The sequence below is a fragment of the Rhinopithecus bieti genome, unplaced genomic scaffold, assembly GCF_001698545.2.
Source record: "Rhinopithecus bieti isolate Rb0 unplaced genomic scaffold, ASM169854v2 scaffold_32047, whole genome shotgun sequence".
Classification (NCBI taxonomy): Eukaryota; Metazoa; Chordata; class Mammalia; order Primates; family Cercopithecidae; genus Rhinopithecus; species Rhinopithecus bieti.
In genome coordinates this window covers 552,082-578,436 of record NW_016814042.1, presented here as the reverse complement: position 1 = coordinate 578,436, position 26,355 = coordinate 552,082, and the positions used below count along the sequence as shown (strand labels likewise).

The 26,355-nt window shown below is 44.0% G+C and overlaps 2 protein-coding genes and 1 pseudogene across 9 annotated transcripts in view; 2 read left to right on the top strand and 1 right to left on the bottom strand.

Moving 5' to 3' along the window:
* Positions 1-17,240, top strand: part of ERLIN2 (ER lipid raft associated 2) — a 21,540-nt gene extending 4,300 nt beyond the window's left edge. For 5 of the 7 annotated variants that reach the window (XM_017849358.1, XM_017849359.1, XM_017849360.1 and 2 more), the window contains exons 4-12: positions 1,191-1,237; positions 3,780-3,841; positions 3,996-4,121; positions 8,981-9,054; positions 9,218-9,276; positions 9,840-9,931; positions 11,079-11,168; positions 12,892-12,971; positions 13,374-17,240. In XM_017849358.1, coding sequence (XP_017704847.1) covers positions 1,191-1,237; positions 3,780-3,841; positions 3,996-4,121; positions 8,981-9,054; positions 9,218-9,276; positions 9,840-9,931; positions 11,079-11,168; positions 12,892-12,971; positions 13,374-13,574 — 831 coding nt within the window. In that variant the 3' untranslated portion in view covers positions 13,575-17,240. Of the gene's footprint in view, positions 1-1,190; positions 1,238-3,779; positions 3,842-3,995; positions 4,122-4,988; positions 5,974-8,980; positions 9,055-9,217; positions 9,277-9,839; positions 9,932-11,078; positions 11,169-12,891; positions 12,972-13,373 lie in introns of those variants that run through there. The other 2 variants (XM_017849363.1, XM_017849364.1) reach the window with 1 other exon arrangement.
* On the bottom strand, positions 5,974-7,483 carry LOC108513577 (UPF0428 protein CXorf56 pseudogene; annotated as a pseudogene). Its single transcript, XR_001880941.1, has one exon. The product of XR_001880941.1 is annotated as a UPF0428 protein CXorf56 pseudogene (transcript).
* Positions 17,241-21,891: 4,651 nt separating the features above from the next.
* The window catches only part of PLPBP (pyridoxal phosphate binding protein), a 23,350-nt gene continuing 18,886 nt past the window's right edge, over positions 21,892-26,355 (top strand). The window contains exons 1-4 of the mRNA XM_017849365.1: positions 21,892-22,487; positions 25,035-25,142; positions 25,220-25,255; positions 25,789-25,864. Coding sequence (XP_017704854.1) covers positions 22,389-22,487; positions 25,035-25,142; positions 25,220-25,255; positions 25,789-25,864 — 319 coding nt within the window. The 5' untranslated portion in view covers positions 21,892-22,388. The remainder of the gene's footprint in view (positions 22,488-25,034; positions 25,143-25,219; positions 25,256-25,788; positions 25,865-26,355) is intronic.

The window sequence follows — 26,355 nt, the reverse complement described above, 5'->3', positions numbered from 1 at the left end:
ATATTTTTAATATGTTTTATATATAAATATATTTTAATATATGATATATATAGAGAGAGGGAAAGAGAGAGGGGCTGGGGAGTATTCCTTCAAGATAAAGCCAGAGAAGAACCTGTTTTGAGTATATGGAAGGAAAAGTCAGGGTGTATGTGTGTATGTTTTAAATCACAAACTACCATGTTAGATGGAAAGAAAACATAGTAATTTTGCTGATTCTTATTTGAATTCAGAAATACGAACATAATTTTTGCAGTGAGTGGGGAGGAGTTGAACTAAGTGAGGGGAGGTGACATCTAAAATAGGAATGAGGTTAGTTGTGGCAGATCTAAGTTAGATTCGCCATCTCTGAAGTATGTCCAGCCAAGAAGAATAACAAGATTTTACACTTTACACTGATGCAGGAGAATGTCTTGGGATACCTGCTAGGCATTTTCCCTGTAAGTTTCATGTACTGTTTACCAGGCTTTGTGGCGTTCAAAGTGCATTCAGGTACATTGTCTCATTTGAGTCTTGTAGTAATCCTGAGAATGGGCTGGGCAGCTGTTAGGGTCTGAGACAGGTTAAGTAAGTAATCTGCTGTTTCAAAATTAGTACAGTAGCCCTCCCCCTTATCCACTATTTCACTTTCCACAGGCTCAGTTACCCACCATAAACCATGGTCTGAAAACAGGTGACTAGAGTACAATAAGATATTTTGAGAAAGAGACCACCTTCAAATAACTTTTATGACGGTATATTGTTATAATTGTTCTATTTATTATTGATCACTTACTGTATCTAATTTATAAATTAAACTTTATCATAGATATGTACTATAGGGTTTGGTACTCTTCCCAGTTTCAAGCATCCACTGGGGGTCTTGGAACATATCCCCCTGAGGATAGACGGTGCCTACCATAAATAGAAGAGGTAGAAGCAAGCATAAGTCTTAAGGCGCCCAATCCAGTGTCGTCTTCACTAAACCATTATTACTCAGCTTCTTCGTGTGGTGGTTTACTTACAGCTGGGGTAGGGGCCTTTGCTTGGCTTAGCAACCCTGTGAGGAAGGAGGATTAGGTGGGGTAATCATGTTTAATGAAGGCAATGCTCAACCCAAATGGTTATTCCAGGACAAAGGCATGTAGGATTCTGAAACGTAAGTTACTTTGTCACTGCCCATCTCTAGCACTTTATGTTTCCTCTGTTTCCAGACCACACTCCAGACAGATGAGGTGAAGAATGTACCTTGTGGGACTAGGTAAGGTACCCAGAATAAAGCTTTTAAGCCCAAATAAGTCAGAGAAAAGGCTATCTGGCTGGCTGCAGGAAGAGACAGTGAAAAGGGAGGCACCCTTTCTTGGTTAATTCCCTGTCTCGTAGCTCCCTATATTGATTTGACCAGGTGGTGGAGTGCAGTAGAAGAAATCACAGAAGGTTCGGGAGGGGCTAGAATGCCGTATGTAATAAGGAGTTTGCACTTATTCTATTATAAGTGAGGATTGGCCAGGCACAGTGGCTCACACCTGTAATCCCAGCACTTTGGGAGGCCGAGGCAGGCGGATCACGAGGTCAGGAGATCGAGACCATCCTAGCCAACATGGTGAAACCCCGTCTCCACTAAAATACAAACATTTAGCCAGGTGTGGTGGTACATGCATGTAGTCCCAGCTACTAGGGAGGCTGAGGCAGGGGAATCACTTGAACCTGGGAGGCAGAGATTGCAGTGAGCCAAGATCATGCAGTTGCACTCCAGCCTGGCGATAGAGCAAGACTCTGTCTTTTAAAAAAAAAAAAAAAAAAAAAAGAAGTGAGGATCACTATTCACAATAACAAAGACATGGAATCAACCCAAATGCCCATCAACGATAGACAGGATAAAGAAAATGTGATACATATACACTATGGAATACTATGCAGCCATAAAAGGGAACAAAATCATGTCCTTTGCAGGGACATGGATGGAGCTGGAAGTCATTATCCTCAGCAAACTAACGCAGGAACAGAAAACCAAACACCACATGTTCTCACTTATAAGTGGGAGCTGAATGATGAGAACACATAGACACATGGAGGGCAACAACACACACTGGGGCCTGTCAGTGGATAGGAGGTGGAGAGAGGGAGAACATCAGGAAGAATAGCTAATGGATGCTGAGCTTAATACTTAGGTAATGGGATGATCTGAGCAGCAAAACACCATGGCACACATTTACCTATGTAACAAACCTGCACATCCTGCACATGTACCTGTGAACTTAAACGTAGGAAAAAAAAATAAAATTTTAATGTTAAAAACAAAAAAAAGAAGTGAGGACGCACAAAGGTTTTTAGCAGCTAAATGACCTGATACAAGAAGATAACTTTTGCATAACTAAGGAGAATGTCATAAAGTTAGGGGAGACCTTCAGGGCAAAGAGATCCGAAGAGAACACTACTACAGCGGTCCCACTGGAAAGCAAAGAGAGTTTAAACTGGGATAGAGTAACAAAGAATACCACAGAGAAACACTCTGACAAATCCGGAATTGGAACATCCCACAAGATCGCAGGCCTGATCTCTTCACAAAGTGGTCGTATTTAGAGGGATGCTGGATTGAACGGAGACTTACAAGAGACATAAACAGAAGCAAGGGTGAGCGTTGATTAAAAGCTTGTTCAAAATTAACAGCTATAAAAGATACAACGGGAACTGTGAGTCTACTCAGGCTGCCATGACAGAGGACCACACACCAAGGGACTAAAATAATAGATATTGTCTCACCATTCTGAAGGCCCAAAGTCCAAGATCAGGGTAATAGCAGGGGTAGTTTTGGTGAGACCTCTATTCCTGGCTTGCAGGTGACCACCTTTTTGTCATGTCCTCACAAGGCCTTTCCTCTGTGTATGCAAGAAGAGAGAAAAAGGTCTCTGGTGGATACCAGACCTGCTGGATCAAGCCCACCCTTATAACCTGTTTAACCTTAATTACCTTCTTAAAGGTCTAATCTCCAAATACAGTCACATTGGGGGTTAGGTCTTCAACATATGAATCCGGGGACGAGGCATACACAGGTCAGTCCATAACACAAACTGTTCGGGAAATCTGAATAGGGACTGGGTATTAGGTGATATTACAGAATTACTGCTAATTTTCTTAGGCTTGGGAATGATATAATGAGTGTGTAGGAGAATGATCATTTTAGACCGTGCTCGCCAAAGTAAAGGAATAAAGTATCCTAACTGCAGCTTACTTTGAAATGTTCAGAAAAAAAAAAAAAGGTCAATAAATAAGGTAAAATGTTATCAGTGTTGAATTCAGGTGTCTGGATATGGATGTTAGTTGTACTATTCTTTCAGCTTCTCTATGTTTGAAATCTTTTTATAATAAATATTTGAGGGCAAAGGGAGTGTGACACTAAAGTAATAGTGAAGACAGTTTAAGAAACATTGACCATAACATTCCATAGTAACCTTGTAAGTTCTAAAAACTTCACCTTGACCCTCCTTAGTCTTTTCTGTGCAACTGATTAATCAAAAGGCATTGCTGATTCCAAAGATATGAGTTACTCTTTCATACTGTTCCCCAAAAGTCTCACTCGTGTCTTTGTAGAGATGTTCCTAGGCAGTGTGATTTCTCAGGAGAGTATGTTGTTGCCATGAGCCCTGCAGAACCTCCTGTTTGGAGATCCAAGCTGCCTTACAACCTCCCGTGAACTCTTCTACTCCTTTTCTGCCAAGCCCACATCTTACACCATCACCCTGGGGGACTGCACCATATCCCAGAGCTTCCCAGTGACTTCTTGTCCATTCTCCCTCCAATAGTGGTGGTGTGATGATCTACTTTGACAGAATTGAAGTGGTGAACTTCCTGGTCCCGAACGCAGGTACGTCTTAACAGTTTATTCCCACCACCAGCTCACTTTCCCCAGCATGCCACTCCCGTGTCTGTTGTAGCACCTCGGAAAAGGAGAGCTGCTGTGTCTGAGGGCATTTTGAGTCTTGCCTTTTCTTATGCCAAGCCCTCTCCTTCCCTCTCAGTGTATGATATAGTGAAGAACTATACTGCCGACTATGACAAGGCCCTCATCTTCAACAAGATCCACCACGAACTGAACCAGTTCTGCAGTGTGCACACACTTCAAGAGGTCTACATTGAGCTGTTTGGTAAGAAAGTCTCTCTTGAGCGTGCCATGCTTAAGCAGGGTTCCTGGAACCCCATTTGTCTCCACTGCCTAATGCCTGGCTGCCTGCACGGTGTGATGGGCACTTAGGGACAGGAAATGTTAAAGAATCTCGTGCTCAGGAGCTGGTCACAAAGGATTTCCTGGAGAGTGCTGATGGCAACGCAACAAGATCCTTAGAGGGCTGGAACTTTGGGCACAGGGATCATAGTGGAGTAGAGTATTCACTTCTGGCCTCAATCAGACGCTGGAGTGGAAATGTGTTTCCACTGTCCCTAAACTGTCATTCAGTAATGAAGACAAGATCCATTCTAGAAGAACTGCAGAGATTTTCCAGCCCAGCATCCTCATTTTAAGATGAGGGTACCATGACCCAAAGCAAGAAAGTCGCAGAGCCAGGTGCCAGTTAGTAGTGGAGCTGAAATAGGAGCCTTCCTCTCCTGGCTCTTCAGCATTCCTCTCACCATGCCACACTGAATGGAGGGCCCCCAGGAATGGATGATGAAAAAGACATGATTCATAATTCTAGAAGTGAGATGAGAACCATAGTTCCTTCCAGTTCCCAGAACCTTTGTGATTATTATTTTTTTACTCTGTACCTGTAGCGACAAATAGAAAATACTTTAAACAAAAAGACTCCAGGTGCCTAAGTAGAAATGTTTTGTCCTTTTTACCTTTTTCAAAGTGAAGGCAACCTGACTTAGCAGCAAAGGAAGGACACAGTTGGGTAACTGTTAAAACTTGTTTGCAGTCAAGTATTCTGTTTAAACTCACTGCCAGAAATTCTCTGCTAGCCAATGCCAAAAGTAAATGAATTTTTAACCAACAGTATAACTGCTCTTGACACTAGGACTGGAAAATGATTTTTCCCAGGAATCTTCATAAAAGGGACCCTGAGCGAGAACATTTTTCAGAGCAGACAGGAGGAATCATCCACATCGCCAACAATCATAATTAAGCAAACCACCTTTTGCACCATTTAAGATTTAGGAAATCATCCAAATTACTTTTAATGTTTCTGCAGTAGAAAATGAATCTAAATTCATTTTATAGGGTTTGTAGTCTTTTATCGGTTTGGGATTCAGTGTGCTTTTAAGAAAAAGTTGGTAAATTTGCCATTGATTTTTTTTTTAACCTCAAACTAATAGAATTGTATAAAATATTAATTCTCTCTAGCCATTGTCTTAGGGCTTGTGCCATTACATGAACATTTCAAAGCACTGAAACAAAAGACAAAGGATCCCCAATGTCCCTGAAGAGAAAATTAAAATACAAAGTTGTTTTTCATTAGAAAACTTACTTTCTTACAGCTAAACTTGGTAGCTTAGTGAAGTACAGCTGCTTGTATGGAGAAGCTGGGGAAATATATTTGCTTTGAAACTTTTTTTTATTTTTACATCTCAGTCTTGCTAGCAGGCACTACTTGGCTTAGAATCTGTCATATCCATAAAGGAAGAGCTCATGTTTCTAGTCCTGGCCCTTCAACTCAGAAGGTTCTTCTATACTTTCCTTCTCTCAGGACTCTCCTGGCCCAGACTTTAAACATGAAGCTGCATAATTTTCATCACTTCTTACTCTGCTGCATCCTCTTTGCCCATGTTATTAAAGTATTATCTAATACTTACTCAGAAGTTTACCTGAAGAACCTCTTTGTGTGTTCTTAGTAATACAACTTTTTTCCCTATCCCAACACCTTTTAATACAGTTGGATAAAAACATGGATACAAACACGTGGATACAGGTATCACTGAAGCAGTCTGACATAAAATAATATCTATATATACAACACTCCTCTGCAAATAGCAAATGTAAAGTAAAAGATACCCAACAGATCATTTTGTTTACCTCACTATCATTTATTTATTAATCTATAACATCTCCCTCCCATGTGTCCATGCAAGGAAGCAGTACTAGCTGTCCGACTAGAGGGTAGCTCCTTTGGGTTACCTATTGAGACCCCATTTTCATTCGGATCTCAGCTGTCCTACCCCCTCACTGCAATCTGGCTTTTCCTTCTTTGAGTATAAAGTCTGACATGGGATGGCTCACCTATAGCTTCAGTGTGTGAAGTAAAGAAAGCAGATTCTGGCTTTTAATGGGTCTCCTCTGATAGAAAGATTCAAACCACAGCCAATTCCAAGAACCCTTCTAAGAACAGAGACAGAGTCACTTCAAAGGATCTGACTTGCTATACCTAAATATAATTCATGCTGCTTTTCTCTATGACACACCATAATATTTTGTCCAAAAATCTTGAAACATATTAACTTTGAAGAAAGAATAAAACCAGCCACTTTAGAGACTGGAGACACTCAAGCACTGATCTATTCATAAAGTTTCTACACAGCTGAATAAGTTTGCATCAAATGGACAAAAAAAAATAGTACAGAAAACCTAAATAGAGAAAATAGAAAAAAAAGAAAAATATAGAGAAAATTCATCTCCTAGAAAGCAGGTCAAATGCACTCAGTTAAAAGACCTCACTGCATGTAGGAGAATCAGTGGGAAACAACATAAAGCCTTCTGCTAATACATAAATAGGAACCAGTCTATGTAATCAAGAAATTAGTTTGTCTCCTGATCTAAATGCTTGCCTCCAGTCTAGGGCTCAGAAAAAAGCCTGGTTATTTGAACTGGTTGTCAATCAAGGTCCCCTTCATTTTCGCTTTCTTGGCTTCCCGTTCAGCCAGCTCTTGCAGTCGTCTCTTGCTCATGCCTTTGCGCTCCAGCTGTTTTTCAATCACTTTGGCATTCTGTGCATACGAGTCAGCAACTTCCCTAGCCTCAATCTCCTCTTCCTCTTCATCAATGGTAGACACAGTGACAGAACTGAACTTGCCCATGTCTTTGGTCCGTTTGGTCATCATCACCTTCTTAGGAGGCTCTTGTTTCTGAGTATATATGTTCGTTTTCCCAAAGCCCTGGCCAAACTTGACTACTGTTCCATCCACAATGAAGGTAACGGGAGCATTCTTCGGCTGGAATTGGTAGAAGAGCGGCAGTCCACACTTTGCACATTTCTTTCTGTACTGTCGTTCAGTGCCTCCAGGTCTCCGCAGATACATAGTCTCTTCATCTTCTATGTTACAAAACTTATGGGCATGTTTGGCAGCATCAATCACACGGGACCGGTCCCGGGGCCTCATAGGCAATTTCTCTAACTGACAGTCCAGCACTAGGACCATCTGGCCGCACAAACAGTAGTACACATGGAGGGGCTTCTCACCATCGTCATATTCCTCCCGGTCCCGAGTGTCAGAGCAGACTACTGACCGAGACACTACTTTCGGCATGGTTTCCAAGAGCAACCTGAAAACACTACGCCAAGAAGAGGGTCGCGCCGAAATGACGTCACGAGCGCGCCGTTCGCCTTTTCCCTGCGGCTACCTTAATAATATAACTTAAATGGCATTTATCAACATTTCCATAACATATGAACATCAGTATTATTACTAAAACACCTTGAAAAGTATTTCTTTCACATTTACCCGGTTAGCTACTAGCCCAGGGCCACAGGCTTCCACCTTGACTGAGATACAATTTGGTCTGATGAATGACGTTATTAGCTCATGGAGGACACGGGCCATTTAAAGTTTGATTGGTATTCTACTTAAAATTACTTAAAATGTGAAATGTAATATTTAGTTCTAGTTGTTAAATTGGTTGACCCCTAGCAGGTGGGAGGTGCCGACTTGATGGCATTTCTCCTTCGGTGCTCAGGCTTGTGAGAGCACATCCTATACGTAGAAACGTTACCGTCCCTTGTTTACTGATAGTACTGTCTTAAAATCCTAACAATCAAGGCCCGCCAATTAAACAAGCTTGTTATTTTTGCTACTAGCCAGCTTACATGGGCCTCCATTTTGGCATCAGTAAAAGGACGGAGACTTTCTCTTCTTCAGAGGCTATTGAGCGCAGGTGAGCACAAAAGGACCACTTAAAGCAGATGGCAGCTGACAGCAAAGGAGAGATGCGGTGTACAAGTCCCAGCCTGATTTCACTTGGTCTTTTTCTCTAAGCCCCTCTGGGATCTTATCAAGGATCTCATGGGCAGAAGGCAAGGAAGGGGATTCTAAAACCTGAGAGGCCCAGGCCAGAGAAGGCAGCTTTGGTGCTGCTTTTCTGAGATTACAGCTGGAAAGGAAGGCAGGGGGAGAGTCAGTTACAGCTGTTCCTACATTTGTCTGTGAAACAACTCATGTGGATTCCAGACAAAGAAATCAGGACCAACGCAAACAGCACATCAAAAGCCTGGGGCTCGTTTCCAGAACTGTACATTTTAATTTTCCCTTCCTGTTGTTTGATAGAGTTCCTAATAGAAACAGTCTTCCTTGGGGCTCTCCTTGATGTCAAAGTCTGTTTTTCTTTTAGAAACTTCTAAAATTACTAGATTTAATGTGCTCAGCTCTTTCCACAAAACCTAAATAACCATTCCACCTTCCTTCTTCATGGAAACTGAACCTTCCTTCTCTTTTGCTAGCTGTTGTCTAGGGAAAGGCTGCTGCCTCACGCAAGAAATGTGCTAGAATTGTTTGTTCTTTTTTTTTCTTTTTAAGCTCTCACCTGCTGTAGGGCATGGTTAGTATTTTCAGAACAAAGGTTGAGTTTTATCTTGAGGCACAGAAATAGAATGCCCTTGTGTTCGCCATGTAGAGGGCTGCCTACGTAGGCTGCTTCAGAAGTTGGGCAGGAGATCTTTAGATTTGTGGGCTTTGATAAGCACACTCCCTTGGGAGGGTACATTCTTGAGCTGGTGATTGAGCTTGCACTTTACCCTCATCCTGCCCTCCCTCATCTAGAAAGTGTAACAACTTCTTTTTCTCTGTCTTTTCTTTATTCCAGATCAGATTGATGAAAATCTCAAGCTGGCTTTGCAACAGGACCTGACCTCCATGGCCCCTGGGCTGGTCATTCAAGTAAGCATTGCTGCATGGGAGCAGCCCCTCTTCTCTCTGACACTGCATCCCTTCTCCCAAGGAATGTCCTTTTTGTGCAGGAAGATCAAGGCCCAGTGGGAACTGCGTGTGTCCCCTCACTACCCTCACTTTCCCATCAGCTGCTGTTTTAATCTCTCTCCAGGCTGTGCGGGTAACAAAGCCCAACATACCAGAGGCAATCCGCAGAAACTACGAGTTGATGTGAGTATACCCTCCGCCTGGGCTGTGACCACCACTGACTCCCACCTCCCACCTCCCACCTCATCCCATCCCAGAGGTAACTGAAGCTGCCAGGCTTCTCAGTTATCCCCTTGCTGGAGGATTTGCCACAGCCCACTGCACTGTAAGATTGGGCAGGCACGTCAGGGCCACCACTGGGGCTCCCTGCCTGTGATTGAGAACGGCAGGATAAGCCCTGTAGAGCAGCGATGTTTTGAAAAGGGCCAAGGGGCCTTGTTTGTGTTCAGTGACTCATGCCCAAGGGGTAGACAGGAGCAAGAGACCAGTAAGCGGACAGGCAGGTGTATTTTACTAAATTATGTTTTATTTCCCACAAATTAGTTACTTGGGAGGAGAAGAGCTATGTTACTGTAAGCTTTTACAGATCAGCTTTTACCTGGGCCATGGAACAGCCTTCCAGGCCCAGGAAATGGGAGTAGGAAATGGGAGTTTGCCTCTCTTCAGCAGAAGAATTCGACTTCTCCTGGGGACAATGAAGCTCCTGAGTTTTCCATAGCTGCCTCACAGCTTTTTTTCCTCTTCAGGGAAAGCGAGAAGACAAAGCTTCTTATTGCAGCCCAGAAACAGAAGGTGGTGGAAAAGGAAGCAGAGACAGAGCGGAAGAAGGCGCTCATTGGTCTGAATGTGGTTCTGTGATCCCCCTTTCCAGGCAGAAGGGCTGGGGGTGGTGGGAAGATGCAAGGAGGCTGAGGCCTGGTGAGACCCCATGGTCCTCCAAACCACTTCCACAGTGCAGGAGTGGCAGGTGGACTCCCAGAAACAAAGTTGAAATTGTCAGATCATGGCCAAGGGTAATGAGTTTTGAATTCCCACTTAACTCTTAAATGAAAGAAGCCCCGCCTATTTTTTTTTTTTTTTTTTTTTTCTTTTTGAGATGGAGTCTTGCTCTGTCACCCAGGCTAGAGTGCAATGGCATGATCTCAGCTCACTGCAGCCTCCACCTCCCAGGTTCAAGTGATTCTCCTGCCTCAGCCTCCTGAGTAGCTGGAATTATAGGCGCATGCCAGCACGCCTGGCTAATTTTTGTATTTTTAGTAGAGATGGGGTGTCACCATGTTGGCCAAGCTGGCCTCGAACACCTGACCTCATGATCTGCCCACCTCGGCCTCCCAAAGTGCTGGGATTACAGACGTGAGACACTGCGCACAGGCTGTTAATTCTTCATAATAATGGCCAACACTTAATTAAGCACTTACTGTGAGCCACATACTTTTCTAACCACTTAATATGTGGGTTAAGTCAACCCTCACAACCACTGTGTGAGGTAGGTACTGTATTATCCTTAACCTCATTTTATCAAACCGAAGCACAGAGGGGTAAAATACTGTGCCCAAGGGCGTATGGCAAGTAAGGGGTGCAACTGGGGTTCAAACCAAGGACACTGGCTCTAGAAGGTATGGTCTTAGCCACTGCGCTGTATTATCAACAACCAACCTGAGCTCTGTCTACAGTGAAGGGCCAGGCAGAACCCTGCTAGAGTACTCCATTCTTATAGAATATTCCTTTGGAGAAGTTCCCTTGTGAAGTTAGGGCTCATGCTTCCTGCGTTGGGCCCAGGTCTCCTCGGTTACTGTCTCACGCCAATGGAAGGGGGCTGTGCTCACTGGCACATCCCACTCTGCCCATGTGTGCCCTCACAGCTGCCCTCTGGGGGCTCTCCAGCCACGCTGGCCCACCAGGACACTCAGCTCGGGTGAAAGGTGAAATTAGTCAAACTCTGAAATGCCAGAACCCTAAGTCTTTCCTCACTATCATTTATGCAGAGGCAGAAAAAGTGGCGCAGGTGGCTGAGATCACCTACGGGCAGAAGGTGATGGAGAAGGAGACTGAGAAGAAGATTTCAGAAATTGAAGGTAAGCAGAAGTGGCTGTCATGCCTGAGTCCTCCTCAGACCACGCCCTGGGGCCAGTGGGTGGGGGAGCCACTGCCTTTGCCCTTTAACTGTGCTCAAGGATGTCATGATCTCCGCACAACAGCAGCTTTTCTCCATGCAGAGATTTGAATTTTGAGGCGACTGTGGCCAGGCTAGCATCTGTTTTCTACTTCAGAGAGCATTTGTTCATTCAGCAAATGTGGCTTGAATACCAGTATGTGCCCAGCATTTTGTTAGGCATGAGAAAAAGGAAGTCCCGTAGACCTGCTGTCTTGGAGTTCCCAGGCTAGCGGGGCCTTGGAGCGGTGGGAGTGTACTCTCAGCAGTTGGCTCTCCCCACTGCCTTAGCTTCTTCTGCTCCAAAGTTGGTCGGCACCATGGTTTTGGGCTCCAAGTCTGTTCTCCAGGTCTATGCAGATATTAAGCCAGGTTTGAAGAAGATAGATTTTCAGCACCTGTCAGACAGGAGCTGGCGAGAAAGGTTTTCTTTGCTGGCTTTTCTGAATATCATTCACCTTCTGTTCCTGCTCCTAAGCCTGCACCTCCTTCCCACTGCCCACCTCTTCTTGGGGTGGCTTATTTCAAGCAAATTCCAAGGCAAAACTGGGACCTCAAGGCCCAGCTTCAGGCTACAAAGTGTTATGTCTAATTATACTCATTATTGGGCCTGTCAGGCTTTGCAGGGGCCCATAGAGGAGCCAGTTAGGATTTCACAGATCAGTGGCTCCTCATTAGGGAGCTCTTAGCAAAGCAACACGTTTTTTATTTCTCACAAATACATGTCATCAAGTGCTCAGGCCAGCTGAGGGGGCCCCATGACAGCCAGAACCCTGGCTGGACTGAGGCTCCTTCCACGAGGGGTCACACTGAGGGCACGCAGTGAGAACCCACCCACAGACTGACCTTTCTCCCAGACATGTTGCTACATATATTACTCACATGAGGCTGGCCCATTCCCAAGGCAAGGAGGTAAATATCAAAAATTTTCTATCAGCTTGACAGAAAGCTAGTCTCAGAGCTGATTAGGGAAGAGTATGGCTTACACAGTGGAATTAAATAGGTCTTAATCCAAACACATGTTGGTCTGGACCATGGCATGTAATTCTCTCTCAGAATCACGCCAGCTTAATCACTGTTAATTAGGACCTTTTTGAAATGATTGATGTAAATAAAAGGGAATTGAAGTGGGAGAGGAACTGAACTATGTTATGTTCATGGCATTCAGTTTTAGGGTGGATCCACCTCTGGCCATACTTAGAGCCACCTTTGAGCTTTCCTGCTTTTGCTATGTAGCATAAGAGGGAGGAGTGGAGAGCTCTGGCCTAGAGCTTGAGGCAGGGTCCCACTGCTGTGCTTCACAGACATGGATCTCCAAAAGAAGTAAGACAGGAAGCGCTTCTGGCTAATACTGCTTTCTTCCATAGCACTGTCAACATGTAGTTTGGGCCATAGCCACAGACTTGCTGCCCCTGTCAAAGGGAGATGCTTTCAAAACACTTTTTCATCTTAGTTGATCCTTACAACAACTTGTACAATAGGGGAAAATGCATATAAAACAGAGGAAAAGCAGTCTCCCCAGGTCACAGAGGCAATCGGGGTGAAGTTCCAGGGACCAGAACAGAGTCTTCCCATAGCCTCTGCACTTCCTGCAAAGAACTCAGTTTTAGCACTTCACCAAGTTCACAGCACTCCTTCCCCCTCAGATGCTGCATTTCTGGCCCGGGAGAAGGCAAAGGCGGATGCTGAGTGCTACACTGCTATGAAAATAGCCGAAGCCAATAAGGTAAAGACCCCGCACAGCCTGATAAAGAGGAGTCTGGGTCTGGGTCTGTATTGTGGGAGAGTTTCCAGTGTTGAGTGCCTACCACCACCCAAAGCCCTTCATGGCCAGAACTAAGGACACCTGTGCTGTATGGTGCAAGTACTTTCCTTCTCCTTGGACATGGCTTGATAGAAGTTTAGTTTAATTTTGTGTTAAACATGGAAACTTTTAACTTTTGCAACTCTGCTCCAAGATCTGAAATGACTGTCTCTTACAGAAATGTAACAATGAGACCACAAAAAGTAGGTAGGGGCATAAATATTTGACAGAGAACCTCGTCATAGGAAAATTGAAGGGGCACCACCCCCATCTTCTCTAACATGGTTCCACCTAAGTCTTCCATACTTTTTTTTTTTAAAACAGCTGAAGTTAACCCCTGAATATCTTCAGCTGATGAAGTACAAGGCCATTGCTTCCAACAGCAAGATTTACTTTGGCAAAGACATTCCTAACATGTTCATGGACTCTGCGGGCAGTGTGAGCAAGCAGTTTGAGGGGCTAGCTGACAAGCTAAGCTTTGGCTTAGAAGATGAGCCCTTGGAGACGGCCACTAAGGAGAATTGAAAAAAACTTGATACAACTGCAAATGACACTTAAGCAGATCTTTATTTTTTAAGATGAATCAGAATGTTCCTGCCTCCCCCACTACCTTCTCTGTCTTCCAATTACTGTGGTGAAAAAGAAGAAATGAACTTAAATCTACTCCCTTTCCAGGGAAGGGAGGGTGGGGACTGATGGGGGGTTTTATTTCAGGTAAGCAGTTTATATGACTTCCAATAAGATTTGTAAACCATGGGCTTGACCTTTGACCTCTAGACACTAATTTTATCCTTTGAGGCTGGCTTAATTAGGGATGCTATCATTAAGGAGGGGGAGAAATGTAGAGTGTTACCTCCAACTGATTTGATTTCCCTTATTTGGGAAAATGCAGTCCAGCCTTCTCACCTCTGCCTCCGAGGTGGGAGATGTCTGTGGGTGAGGCTCAGCAACTGAGCAAATATGTGCCATGAGTTTGCCAGTAGAGCTGTGAAGAAACAGCTGCAGAGAACGTTCGACCTTCCTGGCATTCTTGTCCGCATGTGTGTGACTTATTTTAGAGGCGTGCTTTCTTGAGCCCTCATAAGGAAGTACTGGTGCTAGGTTTTGCAAGATTTTGTATACACTTTGCTCCTTGCCCTAGGGCTCAGAGTGGTGGTTTCTGACTATATTTCTAGAGTCAGAGCTTGATCACCACCACTCAATTATTTCTGCATCTTTTCACCTATCCTGTGATTTTTTTTTCTTCTCAAAAATTCCGTTCATTAGTTCCACTCAGTATCAAGAAGACAGGGACAAACAACTCAGGTGTCTTAACAGCTGCTGGAGTGGGATCCTTGTTATCTCTCAGCCACTGCAGGACCTGCCTGACAGGCTATGTGTGCACCTCGAGATGAAGTGTTTTTCTATTGTTGTAGAGATTCTGCAGTGAAGAGGTCTGACACCGTGTGTGCAGGAGGAGGAACGATCAGTCAAGAGATGTCCTGGTCTTAATGCCTGTGGCTTGTGCTGGGAGTGGGTCTGACTTAGTGATAAAAGGACGCTGTTCACTAAGTAGCCTGTGTTTTTAAATCCAGGGCTGCAGGCAGCAACACAAGTCAGGCTGAACATTCAGTCTCCAGAGACAGCTGTGTGGAGCAAGTCAGAGTTCATGCCCAAGTCCCCGGGTTGGAATAGCTGTGCCAAAATCCATTCAAAGGGTTTTCTTTTTCATTACTAGGTCAGAACATTTTGAGTCACCCTGGGAGATTCAGGATGGGGAGAGCAAATGTGAACAAAAAGTTTTTCTTATATCCTGAGATTGAGGGGCTGAGGGTGTCCAACCTGTATAGCCCATGGGTTGTGTCTAGAATTAAGTGGAGGCCAGCTATCGAGTTAACTTGCAAGCATGTTGGTGCCCTCCATGACCACCTCTGGCTTAGGACTCAGCCCTGTTATGAGCTGACCGCCCCCCCCACCACACACCACCTCCTGTACCCCTCTTCCCTAGGTGAATCTATGAATGGTCCTTTCTGGCAGCAGTCCCTGCCTTCTTTTTGGGCCCATGCCCAGACTTCTGGTTTAAGGAATGGTCCCAGAGCTTGGGCCAGCTTGCTCAGGAGTTTTGGGAGCATTGAGCCTGCCTAGAAAGATACAGTGTTAGCTCCCCTTACTTCAAAGTTGCCCTTCTCTATTCTGACCTCTGGGACTTCATGTCCTGGGCACAGTTCTTGCAGGCAACAAAATGTGCCTGGGAGTGATGGATTTTAATGTGTTCCAGAGTCCTTTCAGAAGGTGGTCATTTCCCTTGGCCGGGCGTGGTGGCTCACGCCTGTAATCCCAGCACTTTGGGAGGCCAAGGCAGGTGGATCACCTGAGGTTAGGAGTTCGAGACCACCCTGGCCAACATGCAAAACCCCATCTCTACAAAAAATAGAAATATTAGCTGGGCTTGGTGGCAGGCACCTGTAATCCCAGCTACTTGGGAGGCTGAGGCAGGAGAATCGCTTGAATGCAGGAGGCAGAGGTTGCAGTGAGCCAAGATCACGCCACTGCACTCTAGCTTGGGCAACAGAGTGAGACTCCGTCTCAAAAAAAAAAAAGTGGTCATTTCCCAAGACCAGCATAGGGGGTATCCATTTAAAATACATCCATCTTCCTCCCAATTCTGTGCTATTAATCACTTATTAGAGCAACATGACATGCCCAGCATCCCCACTTCCCAAATATGTCTACTCCTTCTACCCTGAGCTCTTGTTGCCTAGGCCTCAGAAAACACCAATTCACCACAATAGAACCGGGAGCAGGGATAGCTCAGCTTCTCTGAATAGCACACTTTGCTCAGGTCTTAACTTGAGGGCCTCTCCGGTACTAACATCCTGCGATAGCTTGTCCCATGACCACAGAAGAGCCTCAGTAGAGTCAAGTCCTGCTGCAGCTGCCCCGCCCCAAGTTTCTATTATTTCCTCTTTAAACAAAAAATACGTTATCCTACACATTAGTGTCATTCCAATGGTTGTCTCTTACCTGTCTAAATAGCAAAATCATGGAAATCAGCTGTTTTCTTTACATAGGACAACTAACCCACCTGTCTGTATAACTTTGTTTTTAACTCTTACTAGAAAATCTAATCTTAAAACATTTGAATTCTAAACATGTAAAATGTGACAACCTGCAATTTTGTAGACAGTGAAGTCATGGCTGCTATTTATAAATGGAACATCTATCAAAATAAGTAACTGTTTATAAAATTCAGTTTTTGTAGGATTTTCCAAGGAGAAATCACCTTGGTTGAATGTTTCTCACTCATTAAACTTTGCAGAAGTGATTCATATTCAGTACTGTTTTAATCACTTTTTAAAATACAAGGACCGAATGTTTGCAAGGAAACCAAAGTTTATTAATAATTTTTATATAAGTAAAATAAAATAGATGTAGAGGGATCTGTGATCATATAAAAAGGGAGGGTTACTGAAAGAATTTTAGCAATATATTGATTCAGGAAAAGGAGCTGTTTTATAAATGATCATTCACTGTTCCTGTGGTTCTATGTATCTTTCAAAACTGATACCTTTACTATTTAAAGAGAGTAAATAGTGAAAGTAAGATGGTCATACTTACCGACTTTATCTATTTAAGTTTGATGGAGATAAACTATATCTTGGCTAGTGGCTACTGTGTCTGTGAATGTAACCAGTACTTCTTTAAGCTCTATTCAGTAGGGTTCTAGCCACTGCTTTTTTGTTGTTTCTAGCCACTGTTTTTTTTTTTTTTTTCCTTGTTTCCTTATAAAAGAGGTAATAACCAATCATTTTGTGTTTGTATTTCTGCCTTTGTGTAGACTGGTGATTAAATAGTCAAACTACTTCTACTTTCAAAGAGCCCCAAGGGCTTAATGACCCCATTTGTAACTGAGAAATGATTCTTGTTTTAGTAATCATTCTATAAATGATACTGCTGGATTGATTGCCTTAGGTTGATAGCTGGAGGAATTGTTTTGGACAATACTAACAGCCACATGTGAATTTATGTCTTAGTTTTATTTGCAGTCTTGCTAAGTAAAATGAGTCTTTGTATCTACTTTTTTATTAAAGTGAAATTTAGCAATAGCTAATATTAGGTGATATAAAGAAATAAAACATCCCCAACTAGTGAGTTAAGTACAAGATCTCTCTAAAAATATACTCACATGAAAATCTATCCCCATTATCGATACAGAATTTGTGAACATGGCATAATTCTTGGTAGGTGCTATAGAGATTTATCATTTTAAACAGTTCACACACCACTGCAATTCAGCTCCAAAGGACAAAGATATTTTCAAGTGAACTAAAACTCATTTTGTTATCAGTTCAGTGGACGAACTCCCAGTCTTTACTCTGGAAAGCTGCCCAGCTTAGGGTAGCCAGATAAAACATAAGATACGTAGTTAAATATGAATTTCAACAACGTACAATTTTTAGTATAGGTACTATATGTCCTAAACACTGCATGAGACATACTCATACCAAAGGATTTGTTGTTTATGTGAAATTCATATAATTGGGTATTCTGTATTTTTACTTGTTAAGTCTGGCAACCCTAGCTCAGGCTTTCTCAGGTTTTTTTAACGGGGCTCCCAAGCTATTGGTTTGAGAGCCTGCTACACAAATAATATGATCTTAACAATTGAATAGGTACATTAAGAGTGTCGTTACTGGAGTTAGACTGCCAAAGTTCAAATCACTGCTCCACTACTTCTTAGGTGTGTGGTCTTGAATAAGTTTTTTGACCTCTCTAAGCTTCAGTTTCTTCATTAATAAAATGAGTGGCTTATATGAAATAATGCATACGAAGGGCTTTCACACTGTACCCTGCATGTATATATTCAAAAACAACTTATTTTCAATCTGGAGAAATGGGCTAAAAAACACACAGCTATTAAATGGGAACTACTAAGTAGAAAGCCAAACACATGTGAAAAAAAAATGGAATAAGATTACAAATAGGATAGCACATAGAAGAAGGGAATGACATTGCAATGCAGCAAACACAGTATTGAGGATACACACTTCTACAAAAATGTTGTGTAGAAAATGACCTGGTTTAAAGAAAGAAAAGAACCCGGGTACAGTGGCTCACACCTGTAATCCCAGCACTTTGGGAGGCTGAGGCGGGTGGATCACCTGAGGTCAGGAGTTCCAGACCAGCCTGACCAACATAGAGAAACCCTATCTCTACTAAAAATACAAAATTAACTGGGCATGGTGGCGCTTGCCTGAAATCCCAGCTACTTGTGAGGCTGAGGCAGGAGAATCACTTGAACCTGGGAAGTGGAGGTTGCAGTGAGCCAAGATCACAGCACTGCACTCCAGCCTGGCAACAAGAGCAAAACTGTCTCAAAAAAAGAAAAGAACCTGATTTGGCCCTGTTGAGAGGAATTGTCCAGTTCTGGGCTCCAATTTTAAAAAGCAAAAAAATGAAGAAGCTAGAAAGAAAATATTAAAACCAAAAAGAAAAAAAAAAAAAGAAATAAAGCTCATAGGTTGATCCCAGAAAAGGCAGAAGGGACATTTAATGACTTCACGATTATAAAAGTTACATAATGGTAGCTAAAAAGAGGAAATTTGCTTGAATAAAGGAGGATTTTTAAAGAATTTACTTAAGATCAGGCTTGCTAAGGCTGGGTGCGGTGGCTCACGCCTGTAATCCCAGCTCTTTGGGAGGCCGAGGTGGGCGGATCACGAGGTCAGGAGATTGAGACTATCCTGGCCAACATGGTGAAACCCCATCTCTACTAAAAATACAAAAAAATTAGCTGGGCGTGGTGGTGTGTGCTTGTAATCCCAGCTACTTGGGAGGCTGAGGTAGGAGAAATAGCTTGAACCAGGGAGTCGGAGGTTGCCGTGAGCCAAGATCGTGCCACCGCACTCCAGCCTGGCGACAGAGCAAGACTCCATCTCAAAAAAAAACAAAACAAGATCAGGCTTGCTAAACTTTCACATGGGGAGGAGTAGTTACCTGCAAATAGAAAATAAATATTCTTCTCTGATGGTCTTCAGAAATTGTGCAGACTCTGTGCTGTTTGGGATGGTTTAAATGTCATTCTTTCTGTATGAAACCTCCCTAAGTCTTCCCTAGGTGTAGGGTTCTACTATCTATATAGACATTTCAAAGGCCAGATGTGATGGCATGTTTGTCAAGGGCTTGCTCTCATAGGCTACTCTACCTGAATTCATTTAAACTGGGATGGGACATGGGCATTATTTCCATTTCACTTTAGAGCTAAGTAACCAGGCAACAGCAATTTTCTATTTTACTTTTTTATCCCCCCAAAAGAATCACAGTAGGCTCAGAAGGAAATAATTTTTAAATCCATATATGTTTTTCTCCATAATTTGGTTTTATTCTAGAGCATGAGGGTGTTTTAAAAGCTTGATGGCATTGATGGTGAATAAGTATGCTGGATTTTAGATTGTTGATGACATCTGTTTCTCTGGGCATTTGCCTTTTTAATCTTTCTCTTTTCCCCTTTATCCTTGCAAATTATTGGAGCAATTTAAAGACAATTACTGGTGATGAAATGATTTTGGACTTGTATTTTTCAAGGATTAGGTTGTAGGGGAGGATGAAAGGTTAACTTGGATGGTTGATGTCCCAGGAGGAGGAAGAGAAGAAACTAAAAAAGAAAATAAGGGAAAACAGGAAAAGTGAAATGAAATTAATTCAAAAGTACAACTAAAAGAAATTGGAATGTGAAACGACCATGGGACTGGGGCACCATGATCTTTTGTCTCCATTTCTATTTTCATAAGATCACAGAATGTCAGAGATGAAAAGCATATTGGAAGTAAATCGGCAATAAAGCCTGTCTTACTCAGCCTGGTCTCTCTTAGGGTTCCTTTACAGAGTAATGCCTCAATAAATGTTCACTGAATGGATAAGGGGGTGGGAGGATGACCTTGCCTTGTAATTCAAAGAATAGAGGCCCTTTGGCAGGGCACGGTGGCCCACGACTGTAATCCCAGCACTTTGGGAGGCTGAGGCGGGTGGATCATGAGGTCAGGAGTTCAAGACCAGCCTGCCCAACATAGTGAAACCCCATCTCTACTAAAAATACAAAAATTAGCCGGGTGTGGTGGTGGGCACCTGTAGTCCCAGCTACTCGGGAGGCTGAGGCAGAAGAAAGGCATGAAACCAGGAGGCAGAGGTTGCAGTGAGCCGAGATCACGCCACTGCACTCCATCTTGAGCAACACAGCAAGACTTCATCTCAAAAAATAAATAAATAAATAAATAAATAAAAAGAATAGAAGCCCAATCTAGTAAATGAAGCTACAACTACTTGTCATAGTGACCTAATACCTGGATTATACATTCCCTAGATCTGTGAGGTATTTATGGTTTTAAAATGTTTTCCAAATAGCGCATCATTTGAAGTGTTTCATCTCACCCAATCCTTCCTCTACACATCCCGTCACTGTGATCCCCTGTCCTCCCCATCACTCACTGCTGACTCGCTCCTTCCCACCTGTGTCTCTACAGCAAGCATCTATTATGCTCACACCACAAAGGGCCATTCTGGTCATTTTAAATTTTTTATCATTTTGGTTGGAGTGCAAATGTATCAAGTCCAGAGACATTTTATTTGAACACAACTACTCCTAATGTCGGCAGTCCTAGTTTGAAGATAACCCAGTTAATGTCTACCAGGGTAAATGACCAGAGACTTCCCAAAAAGAAGTCCCTTATTTTAAGGACCTGAGGTTCTGCCTATTGTGATTTTCCCAGAGCAGATGTGAAATTCTATCTCTGTTCCTGGGAGTCTGGTGAAAACATGTGAGAGGAGAGAGTAAGAATATTGCCCTTCTTTCCGGAAAGCTCTAATAAACCCCATCACCTCAAGACAAGACCACCTGAAGAAAAAACATTAGCCATTTCTCTAATACAACAGCATCCCACTTCATTAAGTTGAATTAATGTTTGAGAATCTTTCAACAGAAATTGCAGGTAAGAGTGCTTTCCTTAACCAAATTGATCTCCTTCTCCTTGCCCATAGCACCTACTATTTCACCACCTGACTATGTAGCATTCTGTGTTAATCTTCTTATGGTCTGACTCCTCATCAAGTTTATAACCATATTGTCCACAGAAGGGGACTCAAGAATGAAACTCAGGGCGTTGTGGCCCGCGTCCGTAGTCCCAGCTACTCTGGAGGCGGAGGTGGGAGGATTGCTTGGGCCCAGGAGTCCCAGACTAGTCTGGGTAACATAGTGAGACTTCATCTCAAAAAAAGAATCCAACTGAATGTGCTGAGCTCCTGCGAGAGCATCTAAAGCTGCCGGTGGGCTGGGCGCGGTGGCTCCTACCTTTAGTCCCAGCTACTCGGGAGGCTGAAGCAGGAGAATCGTTTGAACCCAGGAGGTGGAGGTTGCAGTAAGCCCAGATCGGGCCAGTGCACTCCAGCCTAGGTGACAGAGCGAGACTGTCTCAGTAATAATAATAATAATAATAATAGTAATAATCATGGTGCCTGTGTCCCCTGATGAGGCAGCACTGGCCGCAGGTGGCCGCTAACCTTTTGAAATAGGGATGGTCCGAATTAAGGCACATGCAAGTCAACACTACACCGGATTTCAGAAACACGTACGATTTTCAAAAGAATCAAAATATTGCATTTAGTTTATTGATTGCATGTTGAAATCTTACTTTGGATATATTGGGTTAAATAAAGTATATCATTAAAATTTCTAAACTAATGTGTCTATGAGAAACCTCCAAATTACACAGGTGGATCGCGTTATATTTCTCTTGGACAGCACTGGTCTGAAGGATGACAAAAATAACGATACGTTTGAATCACGCCGTGTCTTTAGAGAAAATAAGAAAGAAGAGTTTCCTTTCGTGTCGCTTAGGGGTTCCTCGCAAGCACCATCTGACAGAGAAAAGCCCTGGCTCCCGCCCCAGTAGCTTCTAATCCTGGTCCCCGCGCCCAGAAAGCCCGGAACGGGCAAGCCTAGCAAGGCGTTTTGAAAGGGAACAGGACCCCCCGAGTACAGGATGCGTTTTTGCCTCACAAAAGTCCCTTGGAGGTGGGGGGACGGCAGCGACTGAGGCGCAGGAAAAGGAAAGCACACGGCGAGCGGCCCTTGGAACCAGGAACGCAAAACCTCGGCCCCCAGGCTCCCATTTCCAGATTTGCGGGTGACCTCCTCAAGATGGCCGCCGCCTGGGGGCGGGCCGCCACGCTGCATGGGTGTTGATTGGGTGAGACGACTAGATGGTGAGCAATGATTGGTTTACACGGCGCGAGCTGGGCGGAACCGGAAGATAGTGTGTGCCAAGGGCTGCCGGGGGCCTGGGGCTCGGCGTCGGTTCCCGGGGGATGTGGAGAGCTGGCAGCATGTCGGCTGAACTGGGAGTCGGATGCGCATTGCGGGCGGTGAACGAGCGCGTGCAGCAGGCGGTGGCGCGGCGGCCGCGGGTGAGGAAGGAGGCTGCGTGGGGACGGTGGGCGGCCGCCTTGAGAAGAGAGACACCTGCGTGGGAATGGGTCGTCACGGTGACGCAGAGGGGTCTCCCGGAGAGGCGGGTCCGGTCGGCCGCCTAGGGCCAGGGAAAGGCTAGCGAACGTTTTCCCCAGCCTCCTTACCCAGAGTCTCTTAGGTTTTCTGGAGATTGGCTTCGTTGGAGCAGGGGGTACCGCTACCTCGGGAAAATGACTTAGTGTCCAGGTATCGTGGCCACTTGGGCACCGCGTCGTTTCGGGGTCGACAGCCTTGGCGGATGCGAGGGGGGCCAGGCTTGTGCCCACGGACGGTTAGGGGAGACGGGGGTACAAGAGCACCCCGCGGAGGCCAGACACGCCCGAGATCGCGTGTGTGGCAGCATCTCACCTGCTGAGTGCCCAAGAAATGCCAGGGCCGCCCGGAGGCCGAGGTGAGGGTGGACTGGCCGGACTTCGCTGGCACCAGAGCGGCACTTGTGTTGGGGGCAGGAGGGAGCAGTCCAATCCCAAGCTGGTTAAGGGGAGATTTCGTCTTTTGTATGTATATATTTTACCTTCTCTTGGACTTTGATTAGACCAAGAATCAAAATCTGCCCACCTCAGTGCAAGTTTAAGCTGAACGGTGGTGGAATGAGACTGACCTTTAACAGACAGTTCACGGGTTTCTCTGATCGAGCATTTACGCTGGCTGAAGACAAGACCTATATTATAGTCTTTCCTTCACTGTTCCTTAGACGTTACCTTGAACAAGTCAGGTAACTACTCCGGCCCTCAGCTCTGAAAGCTCTGAGCTCTCTTCAGATGTTAATATTCTGTGATTCTCGGTGATTCTCCAAGAAAAATCTAGGGCTTCCCCTAATAAACATCACCCTGGAGGTTCTCTCAGGGGAACTCTCAGGCAGATGGGCTGCCTGTTCGGGTAACTCTCTGGAAAACGTCAATCATCAGCATAATCCCAGTAGTCACGACTTGGACTCAGAAGAGGCTGATTACGTATCCCTGTGGAAGGAAGAAAAAGGAGACATTTTTTTAATTGATCTGACTCCTTCACGTCCTTGAGAACACTGTGATTCTGTGAAAACTTCAGGGGGTGATGGATACAAGAAGACTGAATCATGCAAGGATAAATGAATCTCTTCTCTTACTGTTTCTATGTGGATTGGGTGGCAGCAGAACGCATAGAACCCCTACTCTTTGTGTAGTGGTAGTGAGAGGATGTCACATAGATCTAATCCTGAATCCAGAATTTTTTATGTCACAGTGTTAGTTCTGCCACTAGTTCTTTTCTTTTTTTTTTTTTTTTTTTTGTTGTTGTTGTTGTTGTTTTGTTTTTTGTTTTATTTTGAGACGGAGTCTCACTGTCACCCAGGCTGGAGTGCAGTGGCGCAACCTCAGCTCACTGCAACCTCCGCCTCCCGGGTTCAAGGGATTCTCCTGCCTCAGCTTCCCAGATAGCTCGGATTACAGATGCCTGCAACCACACCTGGCTAAGTTTTTGTATTTTAATAGAGATGGGGTTTCACCATTTTGGCCAGACTGGTCTTGAACTCCTAACTTCAGGTGATCCACCCACCTCAGCCTCCCAAAGTACAGGGATTACAGGTGTGTGGCTCACCTGGCTGTGCCACTGGTTCTTAATTCACAGATTGAACAATCAATTACTTAGTTACCTAAGTGGGCCACTTTTAGAGTAAATGGGGCAGTGTTATTATTGTGTAATGATACACCAGGACCAGAATGAGTCGCCAGAACTGCTAATGTTTGGGTTTCAGAAGCGAGAAGTGACCTCTCTTTTACTCAGAGTGCAGCCTTCTATTAATGAAGTGATTCTTAAGCCTCCAACATTAGTATGTCTTAGAGTCATCTGGAGAGATTGTTAAAAAGGAAATTCTCCGCTGGGCGCAGTGGCTCACCCCTATAATCCCAGCACTTCAGGAGGCCGAGGCGGGCAGATCACCTGAGGTTGGGAGTTCCAGACCAGCCTGACCAACATGGAGCAACCCTGTCTTTACTAAAAATACAAAATTAGTCAGGCGTGGTGTTGCATGCCTGTAATCCCAGCTACTCAGGACGCTGAGGCAGGATAATCGCTTGAACCCTGGAGGCAGAGGTTGCGGTGAGCTGAGATGGCACCATTTTCCTCCAGCCTGGGCAGCAAGAGCGAAACTCTGTCTCAAAATAAAGAAAAAAAAAAAAAGAAAATTCTCACCCAGGTGATGCCGATGCAGTTTATCAAAGACCATGCTTATAGGAAATACTGCTTTAACTTGCCCAGCTCTCCTGAGAGATAAATTTCTTCTGGTATATACTGATATCGCTAACATATTAGATTGAGATGCCATGCTCCTAAAAAACATTTGATCACCACTATTTGATATTGATCTGCGTACAGTGTTGCAAAAATAGATCTTACCTAATGCCAAGTTGAGATCAATGCCCGTCTATCCACAGGATCTGTCCTATGGGATTCATTGGGATACTGTTCCCAAACATTCACTCATATGGCTCTTTCCCTCTTGGCAGGATCTTCCAGCCATCCAGCCCCGGCTAGTGGCAGTCAGCAAAACCAAACCTGCAGACATGGTGATCGAGGCCTATGGACACGGGCAGCGCACTTTTGGCGAGAACTATGTAAGAGCCCTTTCCTGAAGCCCTTTGGAAGCATCATGATTGCCAGGCTTCTGACTTGTTCTGTTTTGACCTTTTAGGTTCAGGAACTGCTAGAAAAAGCATCAAATCCTAAAGTAAGTAGATAGCTGAATTCTTTAATTTATATCTGAATCTTGGTTCTTTAGTTGAAAATTAGACCCATCTTGGTGTTTGAGTTGTATGGCAATTTTAGGATGGCTGACTTTAGATTGGGCCAGGGATAGAAATGTCAACTTTCACCTTGAGCCCCAAGTAATTCTCAGCTAGATTTTTCTCTTTGTTCAGACTATCGTTTTCTCCTTGGTGGCTGTTTGGAAATGGTGGTTTCAGGAGCTTGCTGTAATCCTGGATCTTTTCAAGATTTGAAAGCTTAAATCAGTTCATCCCTGATGGGCGATATCTGAAAGATGGTGGGAATTGATGGGAACAAGGAAGGAAGACAAAACAGAAGCCTTAGATTTTTCTCTATCCTTTTACCTCATTAGGAGGCCAGGTGAAGATTGTGATAGTTTATTACATTTAAGGAACAGAGAGTGAATGTGAAAGGTGACAGGGAGTGCACGAGGCATTTGAGCCAGCAAGGCCTCTGTAAAATCTGAGTTACACATGGTTACCTTTTTCTCCTCAGATTCTGTCTTTGTGTCCTGAGATCAAATGGCACTTCATTGGCCACCTACAGAAACAAAATGTCAACAAACTGATGGGTAAGATAAAACTAAATATGAAGACAAAATTGCTCTGTCATTGTATTGCTTATACTACCCTTTGTGGAAGAGAGAGCAACTTTTAGAATAGCCCCAATTCACCATTTGTTTTTGGAATTTCTTTAGGAAAATCTGAGTTCTTAATAAAAAGAGAAAACATCATGCCAAGAACAGAATGAATTCACAATTGTCTGGGTTATATATACTTGGAAACCTACCCAACCTCATGTTTATTATTATTTGGTGGTCTTTCCGAAAAATTACAAAGAATCATAGCCCATAAATTTTTTTAACTAGCAAAAGAGATGTTTCTGTTCTTTTTCCTTTAAATAAAAGGCTACAGCAAATAAAATACAATACAGTAAAGTAAATATAGTAAAGTAAAATTAAGAATTATAGTAAAAGGCTGGGCGCGGTGGCTCAAGCCTGTAATCCCAGCACTTTGGGAGGCCGAGACGGGCGGATCACGAGGTCAGGAGATCGAGACCATC